This window comes from Hypanus sabinus, chromosome 13 (assembly GCF_030144855.1).
Source record: "Hypanus sabinus isolate sHypSab1 chromosome 13, sHypSab1.hap1, whole genome shotgun sequence".
In the NCBI taxonomy this organism is placed as follows: domain Eukaryota; kingdom Metazoa; phylum Chordata; class Chondrichthyes; order Myliobatiformes; family Dasyatidae; genus Hypanus; species Hypanus sabinus.
The window spans coordinates 87,698,401-87,722,965 of NC_082718.1; the positions used below are offsets into that span (position 1 = coordinate 87,698,401).

At 39.4% G+C, this 24,565-nt stretch overlaps 1 protein-coding gene across 2 annotated transcripts in view; it reads left to right on the forward strand.

Moving 5' to 3' along the window:
- The window catches only part of LOC132404079 (E3 ubiquitin-protein ligase DTX1-like), a 294,674-nt gene that overhangs the window by 251,653 nt on the left and 18,456 nt on the right, over positions 1 to 24,565 (forward strand). The window contains exons 3-5 of one of the 2 annotated variants that reach the window (XM_059988088.1): positions 4,057 to 4,241; positions 6,365 to 6,526; positions 13,580 to 13,641. In XM_059988088.1, the coding sequence (XP_059844071.1) occupies positions 4,057 to 4,241; positions 6,365 to 6,526; positions 13,580 to 13,641 (409 nt within the window). The remainder of the gene's footprint in view (positions 1 to 4,056; positions 4,242 to 6,364; positions 6,527 to 13,579; positions 13,642 to 24,565) is intronic. The other variant, XM_059988089.1, reaches the window with a different exon arrangement.

The window sequence follows — 24,565 nt, forward strand, 5'->3', positions numbered from 1 at the left end:
CATGCATATCTACCCAAAAGATCACCTACACTATTCCCTGCTTCCCCTCAGAGATCTAGCCATGGCCTGACCTCTTGATTTTCTCCCTCCTCCCACTCTAATTTCTAACAAAACATTGCTTGCAAACACGGACATTCTCTGCTGTCTCTGAACCATCAAACTTGCCTGTTCAGTAACAGTATGGAACAATCAGTAATATCCTCCAACCTAGTACTGCCTTTGATCTCAGTCACAAACTGTTTCATCATGTCTAATTCTATTCCTCTCTTATCCCTGGTAGCCACAGGTCACTGAAGCAGACTGCTTTCAACTCTGCTGTGGTATGTGACCCACAGACAGCACCTCTATGCATTTCAGTCCTATCCGAACCATTTCAACATTGCCCGGTTGTTCCCCTGCCTCAGATTATCTGCTGCTAGAACCTTCATCTGTGCTATTATCTCTGGCTCTGACTATTCCAATCAACACCCACCTGTCTTCTCCTTTTTCACCCTTTGGAAACTTGAGGTCATCCAAAACTCTGGAACAGATGCTGGTGTAACTTGCACCAAAATCTGAACAAAAACAGAAAATGCTAGAACATCTCAGATTGACTGCACAGCGTTCTGAAGGGGGAGGGTCAGCAGCTAGAAGTCGTGGTACGTATTGGTACCAATGAAACAGGTAGGAAAAGGGGTGAGGTCCTGAAGATAGAGGGTAGGGGGGGCAGGTTGGAAAAGCAAGATAAACAAAAGCTCAAGGGAATTGATCTCTGTATTGCTGCTTGTACCACACGCCAGCGAAGGTAAGAATAGAATGATGTAGCATGGCTCAGAAATTGGTGCAGGGTCTCAGCCTGAAACATCGACTGTTTACTCCATTCCACGGATGCTGCCTGACCTGCTGAGTTCCTCCAGCATTTTGCATTTGTTGCTCAGATTTCCAGCAGCTGCAGATTTTCTCTTTTTTGCCATTGGTGCAGGGGGCAGGGTTTCAAATTTGTGGATCATTGGGATTCTGTGGATTTGTGGATTCTGGGGAAGGTATGACCGGGACAAAAAGTACAGGTTACACCTGAACTAGAGGGGAATCAATATCTTTGTGGGCAGGTTTTGCTAGAGCTGTTGAGGGTGAAAACTAGTTTGGGGGGATGGGGAGTACGGTAGGGGGAGATGGTGCAATTGGTGTACAGGTAGATGCTGCCTGCAGAGAGTCACTGAGGAACAGCAGGCAGATTGGCACATTTAACTAATCCAGGGATGAATTTCTATCTTCCTGTATGACGCCTAAGCCCACCACCCCATGGGATATCTGTACAGCTGCTTGGAAAAAGCCCCTTGTGTCCCACTGTTCCTGTAAATCAGGGGTGTCACAAACACCTTGGTTAATGGTAAGGGTCCATGGCATCAAAAATGATGGGAACCCATTCTGTAAATAGTTTTGGAAAGGCTTGGACCATAATACAGTGGTTCTGTGCTTTTAAACAGAACTGCTATTATTGATTCATGGAATGTGATGTCACTGGAAGGCTGTAATTTTTTCTAAGCTGACTGCCTTCGTTGGGCAGTTCAGGGGGCAGCTGAGAGTCAGTCATCCTGCTCCATTATGGACTATGTCAGGTAAGAATTCAGATAGCCTTCCCTGAAAGGGACTCAGTGAACCAGATGAGCTTTTATGAGAGATCAGTAGTTGTCATTACTGGAACTGGCTTTTCATTCTGCATTCACTTAATTAATTAAGTTAGAAAGTTTCCACATGGAAGGTGGTGAGTATATGGAACAGGCCGACAGAGGAAGTGGTAGAGACAGGTGAAGTTATGATATTTGAAGGCACTTGAACAAGTACATTGATAGGACACGTTTAGAGCAGGAGTTCCTCTCAGTTAATGGTAGAGATCCATGGCATAAAAAGATTAGGAACCTTGGTTTAGAGGGATAGGGGTCAAATGCAGGCTAATTGGACTAGCTCAGGTAGGCAACCTAGTTGACATGAATTAGTTGGGCCCAGAAGCCTGTTGCTATGCTGTGTAGGTCTATGACTCAATAGTAATAGCAGTCTGAATTATGCCATTTACACCATTGTTGAGAAATTCAGTGAGGAGTTTGTAGTTGCAAGTGGATTGTCTGAGGAGGACTCAGTGTATACAACATGTTCCTCCACGATTAGGCTGATACCATTGCAAATTATACCATTATCAGATTAGTTCTTTTGGATATCCAGAAACTGTCAAAAGTGCTGCGTTTGTGAACGTTCCACTTTCCTTTCATCACAGGCAAAAACATTCACATCCAGGCCCCATGCTGGAAACAAAAATGTTCTGCTGCCAATGGCCTGTATATTCCTGTAGCTAGTACCAGCCACATTTCACTACCTCAAATGTGGTTGGCACCATACCAGCTGACCCAAGTGAGCATCCTTTAAGGGGTTGCCAGAGGCTGCCAACCTAAAGGGTTGCTTCTACGAATAGTTTGTGGGGTCAGGTCAGAGTGAAGTGCTTATCAAACATTTTTTTTTAATTTGGGGAATTCCAGTGTTGATTTTCTTTTCATTCTTGGAACTTGCTGTGATTTTTTTTGTGTGGACAGTTTCCCAGTAAATATTAATATCTGAATCAGGAATTCTTCATTTCAATTAACTCTTTGAGATTACTGCTGATAAATGGACTTTACATGTAAACGAATGCAGTGAAACATTATTTAGTTTAAAATTATTGTTTCAAAAACATGTTGCCTGTTAGTAGTTTCTGCCTTTAAGCTGTTCTATCCTAATTAGAGGAATATTTCAGCACGAAGAAGTGTACTGTGTTGCAGACTTTTTAAAGCTGTGCCTTTTTTTTAATGTTAATGTAACTGACCTTAACCTACTATCTGGAAAGAGTGGAGTTTGTACATTCTCCCTGTGACCACATGGGTTTCCTTTTGCAGTCCAAAGACCTACTGGTTGGAAGGTTAATTGGTCATTGTAAATTAGGCTTAGATTAAATGGAAGGATTGCTAGGCAGCATGGCTCAAAGGGCTGGAAGGGCCCATTCCGCACTGTATCTCGATAAATAAATCCCTTTTTTAATACCTTCAATCTTCTGGTAGAAATAATTTATTTTTAATGGAGTTGATTAGTAGTTCAGTTTCATATTTGGCGATCAAGTTGTTTAATTTTGTCACCTCAAGTTGATTCTTGATAAATCTGCTTCGAAATTTTTTATAGGAAATTTTAATACCCTCAGTATTGCCTGGAGCCCATTTAGTGCAATTTCAAGGATGACAGGAGGTAGTTGTAACACTGATAATTATTCAGTATAATGGACCATACTGTTGTGATCCAACAGCAAGCAGGACAATATTGTGAAGTTTATTGTGTGTTTGAACCATTTTGATTGGTCTATGCTGTAAATTGAAGCTTGAAGCCATGATTGGTTGTTCAGTTTGACATTTGGAATACTAAGCTTTCTAAGTTATTTAATTCCTCAAATTTTGGGGAGAAAAAGTTTGCAGAATGTGTAGAATGCTTTAGTGCTGTTGATATCCGCTGCCACATACAGCAACTTCAAAGCTGCTGAGTCGATGCAGAGTGTGAGCCTCCTCCCAGTTAGATAAGGAGTTCCTGGAGTCGAGGCCCAGCAACATTGGAGGAATCTGAAGACTGCAGCTGTGACTTTGCTTTGACCTGCTTTCCTCCCTTTTCACAGTACAGTCTTTTATTGCTAATCAGTCATGGCTTCAGCAACTTTCTTTAAACCCTTTGTGACACTTTATGAGCCTCTTTATCGGCTACAAGTAACATGATAGATCTGAAAATCAGCACACAAAAGCTAACGGGAGCATTTAGTTCACACTTACTCAAGCATGGAAAGGATCTTTTGATGGATCCTTGATCAATGCTGGCTTCAACTTACAGTATTTGACGAATCACAATGTTGGACTTCAAGCACTGCCTGAATAAATTCTTCTGAGATTGCAAATGCATAATGTATACAGCAATTCTGATATGTAGACTGGCTTAAAAAAATGTAATAAATGTATTGACAGTGAATGAAATCTGTGTTAAGGACGCTAATGGTCTCTATTTGCTTTCTTACAGGGTACCTGCCCTTCCAGTGAAAAACTTAAATGGGTCTGGCCCCGTTCACCCAGCACTTGCAGGTATGAAGCGAGCTGCTCCCTTCACTCTGCAGAAGAGTAGTCAAAAAGCTGTAGACCCAATGCAATGTGTGGTACCAGCAACAACTGATCCTAACACCCAAGCAACGATGAAGCCAGAAATAGGTAGTTTGTGCACAATCCACTAAAACATTTTAATTATTCTCTACTGACCCCCTTCCCTTAGCCGAGCAGCCTGTGTGTCTTGTGTGCTACTTCATATTCACCAGATTTTTTTTTAAAAGAGGGCTGATGGAAATTAATCTCTCCACATTACCCTGTCAATGGAAGTTTGTATGTATGCAACTCTGTAATCGCTCGCAATTTAACTTGAGCAGTGGCCAAGTTGGAATGCCTGTGCTTTTGCCTTAACATGACGGATTGCAGATATTAAGGGCGGTCTTTAATGGCTGATACCCAAGGGTGTCTGTCAGGGACAGAAACTGACCGTTGTTTATGTTCCACTACAGGATTACTGTAATCTCATCAGAAAGTAGTTTCATTTATTGATGTTGATCATCCTAATTTTAAATCAATATGGTCATTTTGAAGTTAGAAAATAGAGACCAATGGCTATCACTAGTGTGCTATGAGGCCTTTTGGGGTTCTATATGTTTACTGCAGCCCTTGGTGTTGCTAAAACAATTAGCCCCAGGTTCATTGTCCAGGCTGAGGTGCAGTGTTCACTAAAACATCTTAAGTTCTCACTCATTCTTGTTATAAAGTCTCACGGATGTAGTATGGGATCTTTAATTGAGAGACTTGGAGGGGGCTGTGACATGTTTGGACCTTGCATTCTTTTGACCAGAGTGTTGTTGTTTTTAAGGGGAGAGAGTGAGAGGTGATAAAGGGGTTTGGCAGGGGTGGGGTGGATGAATGGGAAGTGAGAGCCCCAGCTGGTGACATTGTTCACTTGGCATATAGTAACCTCACCATCTCTGCGCGAACATTAGATAGTGCTGCTAATGACGAGTATGTTATTATTTGAGATCAAGAGGCTGAGGATTTAAATACAGTGCAATATCCTGCAGTACCTTACGTGTTATTAATCCCAGTCAAAAGGAATGCATCAGCATTTCCGGAGGAAGTATATGTGTCCTATGCTATCACAGTCTCCTTTAAACACTTACTGTACGTTGAGCTCCATTTTGGCAGCTGCAAGCAAATTGCAAATCCCAATGAATAGACATTGAGCAAAAAGAGTGATCGTTGCAGACTATTTTAATACGCTGAGCGAGCTATTGGCACATAGCTTTTAAGAATTCATCGAGTGTCAAGAAACCTTGTCTGATCAGTCTTTTTAGACTCTAACGTTCACTTGTTCATTATCTGCCATGTCATCTCATAGGCAATCATGGTTTTGCCATGACCATGAATGTTCTTGGCAACATTTTCTACAGAAGTGGTTGGCCTTTTTCTGGGCAGTGTCTTTACAAGACAAGTGACACCAGCCATTATCAATACTCTTCAGCAATTGCCTGGCGTCAGTGGTCGCATAACCAGGACTTGTGACATGGACCATCTGCTCACATGGCCATCCACCACCTGCTCCCATGACTTCATGTGACTCTGATCTGGGACTAAGCAGGTTCTTCACTTTGCCCAAGGGTGACCTGCAGGCTAGCGGAGGGAAGGAGTGCATTACACCTCCTTTGGTAGAGGTGAATCTCCACCCCACCACCCATTCTCTAACTTTAGCATGCAGTATTAGCTTTCCTACCATTATGCAGCCTTTGGCTGGGATCAGAGAACGATGTACACAGCTGAAAGTAGTTACGTCTTCTGTAAGCTGAGTATCGAGTCATTTAGCTCGCCACTGAGCAAAAAGGGAAATGGCAGCTGTGAGTTAATACAGGAACATGGTGACGGAACTATTAATGATGCTTCTGCCTGATAGGATTGTACAGTGTTACTAAATAGCTGTGTGGGTTTTCATTCAGGAAGTCTGACTTAAGCAAATCCACAAAGGATAAACCTTAAGAATGAGTGCATGTGTAGTCTTCATTATTAAGTAGGATTTTACCTGAGAGATTTGATGTCAAGAACAAGCAAGTGCTCTGATTAGCTGAAATGCTATTTAAAAATAATTCAATATCTTCAAGTTAGCAAAGGAATGGTGGGAAGTTTTGGATTATAATACCCATGGAACGACTAACATTATACTAAAATTGTCTTCAAGATGGTGACTTTTACGATTTACATTGAAATCGATTTACTGGCTAAATTATCTTCCTTGGCATTCTGCGCAGGTATGACTGGGATTCTGATGTGTGCTGCTGGGCTTCCAGTGTGCTTGACTCGGGCTCCCAAACCCATCCTTCACCCTCCGCCGGTCAATAAGAGTGATATAAAGCCAGTGCCTGGGATATCTGGTATCTGCAGGAAGACCAAGAAAAAGCATCTGAAAAAAGGTATGTGTGGAGTTGGTGCTACTCAGTCTGTAGGCCTGCTTCCCAACGACTGGATAATGAGGGAGACTCATTACTGTAAGTCCTTCAGAAACAAAGCAAGGAGATTTTCCATCCATGTGCCAGTGCTTTAAACATTTCAGTTTCATTTCTGGTGAAGCCATTCTGAGGAAACTGTATTAAAGGACACAGCTAGAAATGACATGGACGCCCAGTGCGGCTGATTTATCATGCTGTCTCTGCTCCCGTTTATTCATTCCTTTCATGCGGTCATATTTAGTAGTTTCTCTCAGTTTGGTCCGTCCCCTGATGAGATTAGCACTGCAGTCCGTTTAAGAATGTTAACAGGAATGTGGAGAAGAGGTTAAGCCTCCATTTCCGAAGAACCACGAAGAAGTTTGATTTTTAAAGCTGCAACACATCTCTCATCACTGCATTTAGTGTCACCAAAGGGAGCTGGTCACATGCGCAATTTACATATAAACTAGACTGACTACAACACAAACTGAAAAGTCATGGGACAATGGTATTTTTAGGAAGTGTTCTACTCTTGATACACTTTCATGTCCCTTCCACACTATGTACTGATGTCAGTCGGTCCTTATTACAATGTTTCTTGAACAGAGCAAGTTTTACAGAGACTGCACAGGGTTTTAGTTAAAGGGCATTTGGTCTGGTGGTAAGTTAAAATGTGTATGCCTTGCCATCAGAACAGAGTGAGTTTGTTACGTGCCTCCTGGGATGCAGGTGCTTTATAAAGGGCCGTGAACACAATTAACCCATGTTCACCATAGTCCCTGACATCCAAGATGCTGATGGAGGACTGACAGGGAACCTAGAGTACCCTTTTCCTTCTGTTGGAGAACCTAGGACAGGAGCTCCCAACCTTTCATTATGCCATGGACCAAAACTATTAAGCAAGGGGTCCATGGACCCCGGATTGGGAATCCTTGGATGAGGATATGAGCTTATAAAGAGGAGTTGGCTACCTACAAGGAAGATCTTGACACTAATGGTTATATATTTTTGCAATTCCCTCCCAAAAGGGTGTGGTTATTCAGTTGTTGAGAACATTTATGGCTGAGTTCCATAAATTATAGGACCTCCAAGGTAATTAGATAGAGTGATTAGACAGCAGAGTGGACCTAAAACACAAGATGATCCAAGATCCAAATTTCTGAAAAAAACTTTAAAAAGCAACAGGCAAAGAGAAGAAGTTGGAAATAATACAGGAGGGAGCAGTGGGATTGTGAGGATTAGCAGCTGGTCTGGACTGTTACAGGAATAACTATGGGAGAAAATGCTGTACATGTGGCAAATAAAATTGGGAGGTCTCCGTGTACAGAAAGTAGCAGGCATTTCATTGGTTGTATTTACAGGACAGCAGAAGTTTCTTCTATCTTCTTCACTGTTTGGGATCTACAGTTCAGCAGTTTTTAAAAATCTTTATTTCAATCAATTAAGCTTAATTTGATAATCATTCTATCACCTTTTATCTACAACCTCTCCCACAATGTTGAAAACAAAGGAGCTGGTTGTGGGCTACAGGAGGAATGGAGACAGGTTAGATCCTATTGACATCAATGGATCTGGGGTTGAGAGGATGAACTGCTTTAAGTTCCTTGGCATAAACATCACCGAGCACCTCACGTGGTCTGTACACACCAGCTGTGTGGTGAAAAACGGCACAACAACGCCTCTTTCACCTCAGCCGGTTGAGGAAGTTTGGTACGGGCCCCTAAATCCTAATAACTTTCTATAGGGGCACAGTTGAGAGCATCCTGACTGGCTGCAACACTACCTGGTATGGGAACTATACTTCACTCAATCGCAGGACTCTGCAGAGAGAGTGATGCGGACAGCCCAGTGCATCTGTCGATGTGAACTTCCCACTATTCAGGAAATTTACAAAGACAGGTGTGTAAAAAAGAGCCCAAAGGATCAGTGGGGACCCGAGTCACCCCAGCCACAAACTGTTCTAGCTGCTATCATCCAGGAAACAGTACCGCAGCATAAAAGCCAGGGCCAACAGGCTCTGGGACAGCTTCTTCCACCAGGCCATCAGACTGATTAACTCATGCTGACACAATTGTATTTCTGTGTTATATTGACTGTCCTGTTGTACATACTATTTACTATAAATTGCACATTTAGATAGAGGCGTAACATAAATATTTTACTCCTATGTATATGAAGGACGTAAGCAATAAAGTCAATTCAAATTCATTCTTTTGATTATTAGTTTAAAAAAATTATTGCCATTTCATGACACCTTTTTTAAAATCCCAATCTCCATCTTGTCTGAAAACCCCCTCAACAGGAAACATTCAGCCACTAGCCCTGTCCTCCTTAAACTACCTGCTTTCACACCTCATTTTCTTGTCCACCTGTGTCCGACTCAAATTGTTTAAAAAAAAGCTAGAAGTGCTCAGCAAGTCAGTCTGCATCTAAGGGAAGAGAAAAGGTCAAAGGAAAAAGAGCTCTTGTTGGATTTAGGAAGGAAATGAGAAGTTTGGAAAGCTGTAGGAAGGTTGGGGGAGAGGATGTCTGAGATAGGAAAGATGGGGATTGTATCATTAGTGCAATTACTTTATGTACTGGTTTCCTTGCTTTTAGGTATATACATTTTATTTAAAACCATTTTCTAACCTTTGTTGGAAACAATTATTTCTTGATTAACTTAGAACTGTGTAGCCCTGCTGCATCTATGCCAGTCATCTTGCCCTAACCCCACCCCTCTGCAGTAGATTCATAAACCCCTATGCCTTGCTTTTTCAGATAATCTGTCCAGGTGGTAAATGTTGTTTCTGTTCCTGACAACACCACCAATGTTTCCTCTAATTAGTAATGACCAATGTGTGCAAAAATCTTGTGCCGTGCAATTTTTTGCCCAGTGACAATAACACATGCACACTGAATTTTATATATAGAGGTATTCATATTAACACCTAGCAAAACAGTATCGATAAGATTTTGATCTCCTCTGGGTTTGATGGTTTTTGCTGTCGTTCATCTGCACTCTCACAAAACATACAATAGCAGGCCTGTAGTGGGTAATGAAGGATTTTCTCGCCAGAGCTTTTGCACACCGTCCATATGTGATTTGCTTGCTAAATGACACTTCTAAAAAGTCAAGTTTCCAAATATCACTCCACTTCTTCCCACTTGCAAATTCTCCAGCAACTTTGGCATTGTGACAATACACGCAGGTAACACCAGTTCCTGTATTGTACAGAAATATTTCTCGTAGCTGCACGTTTCTGACCTTTCAGTGTAGCAGTTTCTGCTGTCTCATGAAACCATTCTGCTTTAAATTAACTAGTAGTTTTTACACTTCACGCCCTTTGCTTCTTCGGAATTCAACAGTGAATCAATAACTTCTTCAGTAAAAACAATATAAATAAGGCAGTTCTAAAATCTGCAGACAAATCGTGAACTCCATGTTGTCAACGCCATCCAGGTCAGAAACCAGAAAAGGAAATGTGATTATGTAAAATTGTGACATATACTTGTCAACAGGGTAGAGGGTGACAACCTTTTGTGCATAGTTTGAGTTCCTTTGTGCACTAGTAGCCAATGGTGTGTGCACACGAACACATGCATACCTTAGTGGGAACATTGAACACCACCATCTTTGGCAGCTCATTCCAGATACCGACTACCGTGTGGAAAAATATACCCTTCAAATCTCATCCCACTCACCTTAAATCAATGCCAGCTGGTGGCACCACAGCCTGGTGTGGAAACATCAAAACTCTTGAATGGAAATCTTACAGAAAGTTGTGAATACGGCCCAGTCCATCACAGGTAAAGCCCTCCCTTCTGTTGAGCACATCTTCAAAGGAACGCTGTCATAGGAAAGCAGCTACTATCATCAGGGATCGCCCACCACCCAGGCCATGCTCTCTTCTCACCGCAGCCACCAGGAAGGTGGTACAGGAGCCTCAAGACTCACACCGCCAGATTCTGGAACAGTTACTAGCCCTCTTGAAACTGTGGGGATAACTTAACTGGCCCCCATCGCTGAACTGCTCCCACAACCTATGGACTCACTTTCAGGGACTCTCCGTGTCATGTTCTCGATGTTTGTTTATTTATTATTTTCTCTCTTCTGTATTTGCACATTTTGTGGTATTTTGCACATTGGTTGGTTCTCTGACTTGTTAAGTGTGCTCTTTCCTCGCTTCTGTTCCGGCTCTTGGAGTTACTATGAATGCTCAGAAGAAAGTGAATCTCTGGGTTGAATACAATGACACAAATGTACTTTGATAACAAACTTACTTTTAACTGTCATGATAAGCAGATTACTTAGCAAATGATAATTCCACATCACTAGGCCTACACACACAATTTTTTTCAAGAATCCTACTGCATTTAATTGACTTTTATCCAGTACATCAGTGTCACCAATAAGAGGCTGAATCTGAATTTGACGCAAAATGGAGTCTGATGGCACTTGCTTTTATTAATGTGCAAATAGTATATTTGTTCAAAGAACAAAATTAATTATGGATTTTTCTAAATGTGCAATCCCCAATTAGACTTGCAACATTTACCTCATGACCCAAACACCAGTGAAAGCTGAATATTGGGCATCTGAGCAAATGAAATCTCACTTCATGTATTTCAAAATAATGACCTCTGATTGGCAAAAGTGTTACATGATAGGGACAAACTTATTGAATTGAAATCAAATTTAAAACTTGGATCTCATTCTTTCAAGTTTTAATCATTACATATTTTGAAATACAAAGTTCAAATTTATTCCTCTGGCTCTTTTCTTTACTTGTTAATACAACGCTGTTCCTTGTTTTTCTTTCGTGACCTGATTTAATATCGCAGTCACCCATTTCAACTTGAACTTCAGTCTTTGCACTTACTTCACTCAGTCTGATTGATTGGAAAATGATTTATGCTTGTGCCCTTCGCACCAAGTCTTTCCCCTGAGACTGTCTCCCTCGTCTTCAGATCACTCTACATTTTTTTTTAAAAAAAGAGCACATCACTCAAAATTTTAAAACCTTTGCAGACTCTGGCAAATCTACCCAATGACAGTGTCTGTGTTTCATCAAACGCTAACTTGTTATTTGTGCAACACTAATCTCTGTTGCAAGTTGAAGTGTTTCAACATGTATTTCAACAGATATCCTTCATCCTAAGCTACAAGTCTCTATGCAACTAATAGTCACCAAAAGCTATTAATTAGGCAGGGAATAGCAGGATTCAAGCTTGGTAATGATTAAAAAAGAGAAGAGATGTGGCCAAAGGAGATAGGCTGGAGGATGTCTGCAAAGCTGAAGAAAAAGCCAACATTCAGGACTTTTGCAATACCATCTGAGCCAAGTATTCACAACCACTCCTATCCTTAAACAAGTAATTTGTCAGCATAAACACGAGATTCCGCAGATGCTGGAAGTGTAAAGCAACACGTGTAAAATGTTGGAGGAACTCAACAGGTCAGGCAGCATCTATGGAAGTGAATAAACAGTCAATGTTTTGGCATGAAGAATGGTCTCAGCCCAAAATATTGACTATCTATTCATTTCCATTGATGTTGTCTGATGTGTTGAGTTCCTCCAGCATTTAGTGTGAATTTGCTAACATTGTGTGCACTGTGTGGCTAGAAGGGATTTTTTTTTTGCTCTTCTACTAACAATTCTACTGACATTATTTGCTACTGCTATATACTTCCTTATTTTATACCGTCTCCAACTCACGAAACCCACTGGTGTCACACCTTGTTCACATTCAGCCATAGCATTGGAGAGAGAGCGCACAATTTCTTGGTATCATTGTGGGAGTAGTAAAGAGCAAAGGGGCAGTGTAAGTTAAATGACACTGCCCCCACCAGGCCATGGCATTACAGAGCACAAAGACCATCTGCAAACCCTGCCTCTTCAAAGTTGCTGTGCAATATGCTCCCTAACCCTGCTCCTTCCTCTTGCCCATGTGAATTTCCCCCACCACCCCTCATATCTATTCCCAATGTGTAAAGTTCCCCTTCCCTGCAGGTCACCCTCGATCAAGGTGTAGCTCCTAGCCACCTGCAGTCAAGGTGAAATGAAGCCATGGGAGCAGGTGAGCAGCTGGTGCATATCACAAGTCCTGGTTTTGCGACCATTGACGCCAAGCAGACAGTCTCTGAAGAGTATTGATAATGTCTGGGGTCATCTATCTTGTAAAGACACTGCCCAGAAGAAAGCAACGGCAAACCACCTCTGTAGAAAAATTTGCAAGAACAGTTATGGTCATGGAAAGACCATGATCGCCCACATCCTATGATAAGGCACAGAACGAATGAACGAACAATCTGTTTCCAATGAAGAGCTTGCTCCCTCCATTGTTTTAGGCAGTCTAGATCATTAATAATTTATTGCATGCAATATTTTTTCATGTTTCTTCTCATACCATTTACCAATTACTTAAAGGCTCCTTTCTCTCTTGACCTGTGCTCCCTTACAGAAAAAAGTGGGAGAATTAAAAAAAAGCACGGGATAAAGATGAAGCAACTCTTTGTTGAACGTTTTCTGGAACACTGTAGTCATGATTAATATGTATTTCAGTTGATCCTTTAAGCTGCCCTTTCACTTGATGTTCTGCTTTTACCAATTCCCTATTTAAATAATCTTGGTACTGGGCTTTCAGGATTGGCCAATGACTGGAATAAACATAAAAGTATTTCACAATGTATTCTTGGACAGAGGATGGTGGAGAGGAATAGCAAAAAAAAAAGCAACGTTGGGAGATTTTGCAACAAAAGGAAAAGACAGTCAGACTCTGGAGCCGGATTAGATTCTGTAAGTGATACAGACCACTAATAAGGTTACACTGTACAAGGGAACACTTGCCATGTTAAAAAAGCATTGGAGACTCTGGAAATTTAATTTGGGATCCTGAACCTTTCGTTTCAGAGTACGAGATGCTGCCTTTGCAGAATTCTGCTAATGATGTTTGCTGACCTACATACAGCACCTGAATGTTTAGAATGAGGGATTTTTTTCCTTCTTCCCAGTGCACATTTAATAAGGATGTACAATATTTTTTTGTCTCTTACAGTAAAATCTCCGGAGGATGTGGTGCGAAGATACATGCAGAAGGTCAAGAATCCACCGGATGAGGTGAGGGTCACTATCAGACAATCTCTTGGTCAGAGTACTATAGAAATACTGAGAGGAGATGAGTGGCCAGGGCAAATCAGTTCACTGGGTCCCTTCTTTACTCCCCTTTTCACAAAGGAAGAAAATGTATGTTCATTACAATGGTCACACTTGAACAAAATTCAACTGTGATTTTGTGCTGCTTCCTTGAAACAAGATTTTTTTAAAGAAAATGCAACACAGGGTAGAAATCTGGCCTGAACTAAGATAGAAACCACACGCACACACAAATGGTAACTGTTTCCAAATTTAAACTTTAATTTGTGTGTGCTTGTCATTGGTTCATCGTTCATTTGGCTCATATTGCCCTCTTGAATATCACTGTTTGAATTATCTTTGCTGTAAACTATCCCACATCCTGTAGTGTGAATGCGGGAGTGAGACCTCCGTCAGTAAGGGTCTACCATGGATATTGCGTCCTAGCAAGCCTGGGCAGCACCGTATGGAGGGCAAGCTGTTACCCATGTAGCAAGTTCTCCCACTCCACACATCTGATGAACCCAAAGGAACGGCAGATACTGATATAGTGTTCCTAGTGTTCCTATGCTGCTGATCTCACCAAAGAATGATAGATTTTGCTTTTAAAACAATGGCTTTCACAACCTCTAGGCCAGGGGTCGGCAACCTGCGGCTCTGGAGCCACATGCGGCTCTTTCATCTCTGTGCTGCGGCTCCCCGTGGTTTGTTAGTTTTTGAAATGTAATTCGAAATTTGATGATTATGGTGATCTTGTTCAATCTTAAAACGTTGTGGAGACCCCATTTCCTGGCACATCCGAACCGGCTCACAATTAGCCACCGTTCCGGCTAAGGGAGATAGCCTACGGGGGTTTGTGAGTACGTGTCTTTTGGAGCATGCTCCAGGCATTGCATAGCCAATTGTCATAGTCATTGTTGCTGTACCTGAGGGAATGTAGTCATCATTGTAATTTAAGGAGAAAAAAAATGACAGCAGATATTTCTAACTCTTTAGTTTTTTAAGATATAAATTTTCAGTAATCATCAGGATCAAAGCCGTGGTTGGACTTATAATGACATTGAGGCAATGCAAGAAATTGATTAATTTTAATTTTCAATCTATGGGTATAGTATATCTGTGTCTTATTTGAACCATCGGAAAAAGTAGATTTCAATAATCTTACAGTATTAGATCACAAATAACTTAAAATTGCCAAGTCACTTCCTATTTATTTTTTACAAGTTTGTATTTATAATGGGATCTCTAACCTGGTGAAACATACTAAGGTACTTCATTGTCAAACAAATGGAATTAAAGCCATTCAGGAGATTTTAAGAGTCATAACTAAAAATATGGTCAAAGTTATGAGTTTGGAGAACAGCTTTAAGGATAAGGGTGAGGCTGAGAGGCTTCGTAGGAATATTTCATGTCTTTTGAATTGGATTTCAAGACCTATTACCACAGTTAAGTCTGAATAATTCACAACCACTTTAGCCAAAAAGCCAAACCAATGATCCATCTCTGCTTCCTCCCGAGATCCCACCAACAGAGAGCAATTTTTCAGCCAGTTCAGTTGACCCTACAGGATATTACATAAACATCTGTGTACACTGGGTACAACAAAGGCCACATGTTGAGACTGCACTATGGCTGAAGTACTGAAGAGCTCTGCTCAAGAACCAACTTTACATCTAACCAAGCTCTGCTAGTTAAAAACTAGCATCTTTCAAACTAGATTAGATTCAACTTTATTGTCATTGTGCTGAGTACAGATACAAAGCCAGTGAAATGCAATTAGCATCTAACCAGAAGTGCAAAACAATAGTGTTATTTACAAAATAACTGCAAATAAAAAGTAAGTGCTACAGCACACAGATATAAAATACTGAGACAGTACAATATGGGTACAATACTGCTTAGCAATACAGGAAATCTGCCCAGGTATCTCATCTACTAAAAGGCAGGACAAATTCAATTTGAATTATTACCAAATCCTACCCCTCCAACCCATTAAGTCTACAAATAATCAAAGTGGCAAAGAGTGTCAATAGCCTAGTTTGTTTGTGAGTTACTCTACTGCAGGAGTCCCCAATCTGGGGTCTACAAAACCCTGGCCTAATGGTGTTTGTTCATGGGCATGAAAAAGGTTGGAACCCCTGCTCTACTTCAGATCTAATCACAACCTTTATCCTAATGTAGACCAAAGAGCCTGATTACACAGGTGAGGTGAGAATGACACCCCTTGATATCAAGGCATCACGTAACTGAGTGTGGAATCAAGCGGCTCTTGTGAGCGCAAGTGAAATAAATGATCATCAAGAAAGAATGGTTGGAGCCATACCTCACACTAAGAAGATTGTTATGGTTGTTGGTATTCAATGATTCCACCTTGGGACGTTGCTGTAGGAAGGGTGCTTAAGCCCATCACCTCTGCTGGGCAATAGGCCAATGACTGGAGCTTACCAGAGTCTCTGTCCTTAGCCAGTCTTTCAAGTTGTCCCAAGGTTTAGCACATCTTCAGAGATACTTTTTCTCCCAGGGATAAGGCCATTGGAGCTTCTGTTAGCATTCCTGTAGCTCTGGGTTTTTACAGGATGGGGTTGCTAACCCCATGCCCAACCCTCCTTTCGCAGCCAGGCTTGGGACCACCCACAGCGGGGTTCTGTAGGAAAGGTGCCAAGCACAAACACTATCGGATGCTTCATCTATAATGTTTCATCCATTGCAAGGCTGGATTGCAAATTATTCAGTGTTCAATTCCATTCCCAACTTCTGTGAAAAGGAATCAGTCCGTGTCTGCATTAAGCAAGGCTTACCCCACAAAGGAATCGGTCCACGTCTGCATTAAGCAAGGCTTATCCTGTACTGGTGTGAGTTGAGAAATGGCAAATAACATTTGCATGACTATTCTAACAAGAAAAAGTTTGACCACCAACTCCATTGACATTCAATGTGATTACCATTGTCAAGACTTCAAGCATCAACTTCCTGGGGTCACTAATGATCAGAAACTCACTCGGATCAGGGGTTCCTAACCTTTTTTTTGCCATAAACCCCGACCATTAACTAAAGGTTCCTTTACCCCAGGTTGCGAACCCCTTCACTAGATCAGTCATCTAAAAACTATGGTTTCAAGAGCAGGAGAGAGACAGAATACCCTGCAGCAAATGACTCAAGTACTGACACCCCAAAGCCTTTCCACCATATACAAAGCACAAAACAGATGAACCAAGACTTTCCACCTACCTGGAAATATGCAGCTCTACAACAGTCAGGAACCTCACTATCATCCAGGACAAAGTTTATTGGATGGTTTCACTATCGTATCTTAAATATTTATTTGCTTTGCCAGTGGCTGCCAGCTATGGGGTTGCATTGCAATTATTTAGTCTACACCAAAAAAAACCTTCAGAAAACCACATTTGTTGGTTTGTCTTCAAATTGTGCACCATACTGACCTCAACCTATACCACCTTTCTTCATCATCACAGAGTCAAAGTCCTGAAACTTCTTTCCCAACAGCTGGAGTGACAGCAGAGGTTCCAGAAGATATCACCTCAGTAAGACAAAGACAATAACCACACCCTGAAAAATCAGTAAAACAAAATAGAATTATGATAGTGAAGTGGAGCAGAATTGGGAGAGCCTCTGAGTATGGAGAAAATGGAAGTGGGCTTTTGGATGAGCTTACTTAAGGAGGCTGAAGTATCTGGTATAATTTATGCGGTTTCATCGTACATTACTTTCAAATTCTGACATTTGTTGAAGCCAGTCAGCAAGTTGCAATTCACTTAAAATAATTCAAATTAAATTTATGCTCTTTTGGACATTGCAGACTGGTTTCAATCTCCTGTAGTGTACTGTCCTAACTAATTGCTGTACTAAGTACTTCAAGTTCACATATCTGTGATAAACATCAAGCTTTTACCATCTCATCTGAAAATTGCTCACCTTTTTCCTTATTCCTGTTTCCTGATCTAACTGCTTCAGTCTGTTTCTATCCTCTGTCATTAACAGCGCAGTTGGTTTTCTGCTGCTAAGTGGGATTTGGAATAGAACGGTAAGAAAGCAAAACCGCAATTTTTAAAACTGACAGTAAATAGCATAACTGAATCACTTAACCTGTGGATATAGTAGTGACGGGATACAGCCAACCATTTTGCTGGAGAATTAAAATTGACACCTAATAATTCAGATTTACTCTTTACAGTGAGCTGAGCAGCTTCTCCTCCAGAACCAGTTTACTGCCTGATCACAAAATTAGTACTGTGGGCTGTGAAGTTTATCAGTTAGAAAAATAAATGGAAAAGTCTGACAGGGAACAAAGGGAGCCTGGTCAGGCAACTTATTATCAAGTGCAGTGGAGCATCGGTAAATAGAAAATAAAAATCAAAACAACATGCAGATGCAGAGATCTGATGTAGAACCAGAAACCACCAGAAACTATCTGCATGTCAGGCCGCATCAGTGGGAAGATACGCTTTTCACAGATACCATATGATTAGCTAAGTGCTTTTAGCTGGGGGCGGGGGGGGGGGGGCGCGATAGCATAGTGGTTAGCTCAACAGTTTACAGTCCCAGTGACCCAGGTTCAATTCCCACTGCTGCCTGTAAGGAGTTTGTACGTTCTTCCCATAACCACATAGGATTCCTCCAGGTGCTTCTCCCACAGTCCAGAGACCTGCTGGTTGAGGGATTAATTGGTTATTGCTGGGTGGCGCTGTATCTCAAAAAATAAAATATAACAAATAGTAATGGAACATCGGCCATCCAGACCCAGAATCTGCCTGTCAGTTGTGGTAACGTTGGCCTGCAGTGGAAAGAGAGAGAGTGGGGAGGAGGTTTGAGTTCAAGGAGGTTTATGCCCCAGGCAACAGGGGCAAACAGGGACAAGTGTTGATAGGGGGCACTAGGCTTGTAATTGACATTTACAACTGATCTGACGGCTGAGCTCCTCCAGCATCTCATGTGTTTTGCTTTGGAATTCCAGTATCTGCAGCGAATTTCTGGTGTTTATGATCTAATGGCCCTTTAGTCAGAAAATTTGCCATCTCTCCAACTGTAACTGCCCAGTCAACAAGTTTTACAAATAAACATGTAATATTACAGACTCAAGGGGCCGAATGGTCTACTTCTGCACCTATTGTCTAGAAAAGTAATCACTGACCTAATACACCACAACTTCCCCCCACTCCAAGGTTTACAGCAATTTGTCTTACTCTCCTTTCAGTCTGCTTGTTCTCTTATGATCTTCTCATTGGGAAATGCCTACTTATGGAACAGCTGGTTAGAACAGAAACCTTAAGTCTGGACAGAGAGACCTCTAGTGCCTAGTATGCCATATATCCTATTGAATTCAGCAATACTTACTCAAGAAGCAACACTCTGATGGAATTGTTGCAAAGAAATAATCCAAGGTAGATCCTTTGGCCGAGCAAGTTTAGAGAACTCCGATGTTAAACTCTGAAGAACAGCGAAGTCAGAGTTGTGCAAGACTCTTGGCCTGGTCATCATGATCATCCCACTCTACATTCTTCCAATGGACATTAGCTGCAAGCATATTGTGTATCAATTTGGATTCACAAATGCAGTTGTAGTGCCTACTGTGAGGATCAAAACTTAGCACTAATAAGTGTGAACATGAAAAGAAACATTCCTGAATCAGACTCCATGATATTTTAAGTTGGCCTTCCAATATCTTCAATGGGCCAGGTCCTTTCCAGTCCACTGCCCACAATTCCCATCTACCACACTTAGCTTCTCCAGAAAGCCAGAAAAGCTGACATGGTCAGCAAAGCCAATTGGACTAAAGTCTCTGGCACTGTCATCAGAGATACCCACTGCTCTCTCCTCACTGCTGCCATCTGATAGAATGTACAAGAGCTTCAGGACTCATACCACTAGGTTCAAGAACAGTTACTACCCATCAATCATCAGGCTCTTGAATAAAAGGGGATAACTACACTCACTTGCCCCATCTATTAAGATGTTCCTACAACCAATGTTCTCAGTTTAAGCACTCTTTATCTCATTATCTGATATTCGCATTTTTATTGCCATTTATTTATATTTGCATTTGCAAAGTTTATTGTCTTCTGCACTCTGGTTGATCTTTCATTGTTCCTGTTATAGTTACTATTCCATTGGTTTGCTGAGTGTGCCCACAGGAAAATGAATCTCAGGGTTGTATATGGTGACATATATGTACTTGGATAATAAATTTACTTTGATCTTTGTTAATGTGCTTCGCTGGCATGGTCTCTTGACTACTCATCAACTGTAAAAAGCTTGTAAACTTTAAATGACTCTGATCATTGGTCACATTTGAAAGCAAGGCAAATAAATCTAAATAATCATAAACAAGCAAACTTAAGCACAGCAAAAATTTTAAACTTTAAGATTATGTATTAAAGTTACCTAAATTTACATGTGTATGGGGTTACCATTCCTCATATCCACTCTGATGGAAGTGTGTGGAGGCCTGTGCCTCAAAGGGTCTCTGAATGTATTGGTGAGCTATGCAAGGAATGGGAAGCCAAATTGACCAGCATCAGACTTTCTGGACATCTTGGACCTTCACACTTGGTCACACGCATAGATGTCCAAGAGTTCCAGAGGTCCATGCAGTTGACAGAAATGCAGGTGTTGAGCCTATGTTATATAGGGCAGTGTAACAAAGAGTGGAAATAAATGCAACAGAGGCAGAGGGATTTTTTTTTAAAAAAAACTTCTACTTCCACCTATAGTTTTATATTTAAAACACTCATCAATCTTTACTTATTTACTGCTCATGACTTTTAGGGCAGCAAAATAGGCCCTCCATTTCTGTCTATATAGAAGGATTCTTCATTTCCGTTTCCATAACAATTTGTTTTTGACCAGTCAGCCCTGAGCTGAACACCCAAATCTAGAGGACTGGTGGACCTCTCTCAGTCTGGCCTCTACTCTTTGACCTTTTTGGCATGGGTGACCCTACCAAGAGCCAAAGCGTAAAGCCCTGACTCCAGCCAACACAGCTCTCCAGGACGTGGAGGGGTACAAGGCTGTGGTGCTCTTGGAGGTCATCCATTTTCAGGAATGATTTTATTGTGGAATCTTTAATATAGATACGAACAAATGCAGTTAAATTTAGGTTCTTTTCTTTCTTTTTCAATCTTTTTATTAAATTTCATATATAAAAAAAAACAACACAAAATAATGAATAGATTACAGATTCAATAAACTTGAGATTACATTAGTAATAGGATAATAATATCCTATTAAAACATCCATCAACAAAAGGTGCATAAATCAATCAAGTCTATGTAAATATATATGAAAAACAAAAATAATCGTCGAAAAAAGAGAAAAAAAAAAAATTGAAATTATATATGAGAAAAAATATATAATGAAAAAAAATACTAAACTAACACTAACATGGGCAATAATAACACTTTATAAATATATAAAGGTGTCAAGAAAAGAACTCCAGAACTCCATACCTGAACAAGTATAAGTAGAGAAAAGGATCTGAAATAAGCCAAATTAATTCATATGAAAGTGTCGAATAAATGGTCCCCAGGTTTCTTCAAATTTAATTGAAGAATCAAAGATAGTGCTTCTGATTTTTTCCAAACTCAAATAAGAAATAGTTTGGGAGAGCCACTGAAATGTAGTAGGAGGATTTACTTCTTTCCAGTTTTGTAATATAGACCTTCTGGCAATTAATGTTACAAAGGCAATCATTCGTCTGATTGAAGGGGAAAGTTGATTGCCATCTTCATTTGGTATACCGAAAATTGCAGTAATAAAATGGGGTTGTAAATCGATATTCCATACTGAGGAAATGACATCAAAAATGTCCTTCCAATAGTTATGTAAAGTGGGACATGTCCAAAACATGTGAGTCAATGAAGCCACTTCTAAGTGACATCTGTCACATTGAGGATTGATATGCGAATAAAATCGGGCAAGTTTATCTTTAGACATATAAGCTCTATGTACAATTTTAAATTGTATTAAAGCATGTTTAGCACAAATAGAGGAGGAATTAACCATTTGTAAAATTTTTTCCCATTTATCTGTTGATATATTACATCGAAGTTCTTTTTCCCATTCTTGTCTAATTCTATCCGATATTTCTGGCTGTGTCTTCATAATCATGTTATAAATAAAAGCTACTAATCCCTTCTGACAAGGATTAAAAGTAAAAATCAAATCTGAAAAATCCGATGGAGTTGAATTAGGAAAAGATGGAAGAATTTTATGTAAGAAATTTCTAATTTGTAAGTATCTAAAAAAATTAGATTTAGGTAATTCAAATTTGTTGGATAGTTGATCAAAGGACATCAAAGTACCTTCAAAAAAAAGATCACGAAAACATTTTATACCTTTCCTTTTCCATATACTAAAAGCTTGATCTGTCAATGAAGGTTTAAAAAAAAAATTACATAAAATAGGGCTGTCCAAAGCAAAGTTTTTCAGATTAAAGAATTTGCGAAATTGAAACCAAATTCGTAGTGTATGTTTAACAACAGGGTTAGATATCTGTTTATTGAATTTGGCTAAATCAATAGGAAGAAAAGAACCAAGAACGGAAAATATAGAATATCCCTTAACCTCACTACATTCCAAATTTACCCACTGTGGGCACACAGGTGAATCCAAATCTAGTTTCCAGTACATTAGGTTACGAATATTATTCGCCCAATAATAAAATCTAAAGTTAGGTAAAGCTAGACCACCATCTTTTTTAGACTTTTGTAATTGCCTTTTGCTTAACCTAGGATTTTTATTTTGCCAAACAAATGAGGAAATCTTTGAATCAATATTATCAAAAAAAGATTTAGGAATAAAAATTGGTAAAGCTTGGAATAAATATAAAAATTTCGGTAAAATCATCATTTTAATAGCATTAATCCGACCAACTAATGATAAAAATAAGGGAGACCATCTAGTAGTAAGTTGCTGAATTTGATGAAGCATAGGTAAAAAATTCAGTCCAAATAAATCTTTATATTTCTTGGTGATTTTTATACCTAAATAGATAAAGTTATCAGTAACAACTTTAAATGGCATCCTATCACTCAATAAAGTTTGCGCGTTTAAAGGGAATAACTCACTCTTATCTAAGTTTAACTTATAACCAGAAAAACTACCAAATTGAGCCAACAAGGATAAAATAGCAGGAATAGACCTACTAGGATTAGAAATATATAACAACAAATCATCAGCATAAAGCGATAATTTGTATAACTTCTCATTACGGGTAATACCAAAAATATTAGGAGACTCACGAATAGCAATAGCTAAAGGTTCTAATGCAATATTAAATAATAAAGGACTTAAAGGACAACCTTGTCTCGTACCACGAGATAATTGAAAAAAAGAGGATCTATAATTATTTGTAAGAACAGAAGCAACAGGTTTATAATATATTAATTTAATCCATGATATAAAATTAGGACTAAAATTAAAGTTTCTCAATGCATTAAATAAATATGTCCATTCAACTCTATCAAAGGCTTTTTCAGCATCTAATGAGATAACACATTCTGGGGTTGTAGGTGATGAAGTATAAATTATGTTAATCAATTTTCTAATATTAAAGAAGGAATATCGATTCCTAATAAAACCAGTTTGATCTTCTGAAATAATCTGTGGTAATACCTTTTCTAATCTAATGGCTAAAATTTTTGTAAGAATCTTAGAGTCTACATTTAATAATGATATAGGGCGATAAGATGCACATAAGGTAGGATCTTTATCTTTTTTAAGAATTAGAGAGATAGTAGCTTCATAAAACGATTGAGGTAATCTCTTCTTAACAAACGCATCATTAAAGATTTCACATAGCCAAGGAGAAAGCAATAAAGAAAAAGTTTTAAAAAATTCTACAATAAAACCATCAGGACCAGGAGCTTTCCCTGAATTCATTGATGAGATAGCCTCTCTTATTTCATCCATAGAAATAGGAGCATCAAGCAAGCTACAATCTTCATCTATCAGTTTAGGAATATTCAAATTATTAAAAAAATTATCCATCGTAAACCGGTCACCGTCAAATTCTGATTGATATAAAGATTTATAAAAATCTTGAAAAGTGTTATTGATTTCTTTATAATCAGTAGTTAAATTACCGTCTTGTTTACGAATTTTAATAATTTGTCGCTTAGTCGAAATAGCTTTTAATTGATTAGCTAACAATTTACCAGTTCGATCACTATGAATATAAAATTGAGCCCTAGTCTTAATTAATTGATTCTCAATTGAAGAAGATAATAATAAACTATGTTCCATTTGAAGCTCAACTCTCTTCTTATAAAGTTCTTTGGTAGGAGTAACAGAATAAATCTTATCAATTTCTTTAATTTTATCCACCAATAAAGCTATATCTGAATATCTTTGTTTTCTTTTACCAGCGGAATATGAAATAATTTGTCCACGAATAAAAGCCTTGAAAGAGTCCCAAAGTATTCCTTTATCAATCTCTTCATTATAGTTTGTTGAAAAAAATAAGTCAATTTGTTGTTTTATGAAGGTAATAAATTCTGGATCTTGAAGTAAAGTAGCATTAAGTCTCCAAGATCTAGTATTGATAGAAGAATCCGAAATCTTGATAGATAACTTCAGAGGTGCATGATCCGAAATAGCAATAGAATCGTATTTACAATCAATAACATCTGTTAATAAACGATGATCAATAAGAAAGTAATCAATTCTAGAATAACTATGATATACATGTGAAAAAAAAGAAAATTCTTTACCTTTAGGGTTCAAAAACCGCCATATTTCAGTAATTCCAGAATCAACCATAAAAGAATTAATAAGTAAAGCTGATCTATTCGGAAGGGTTCGAATAGGTTTAGATCTATCCATCGAAGGATTCAAACAACAATTAAAGTCTCCACCCATAATCAACATATATTCATTCAAATTAGGAAGAGAA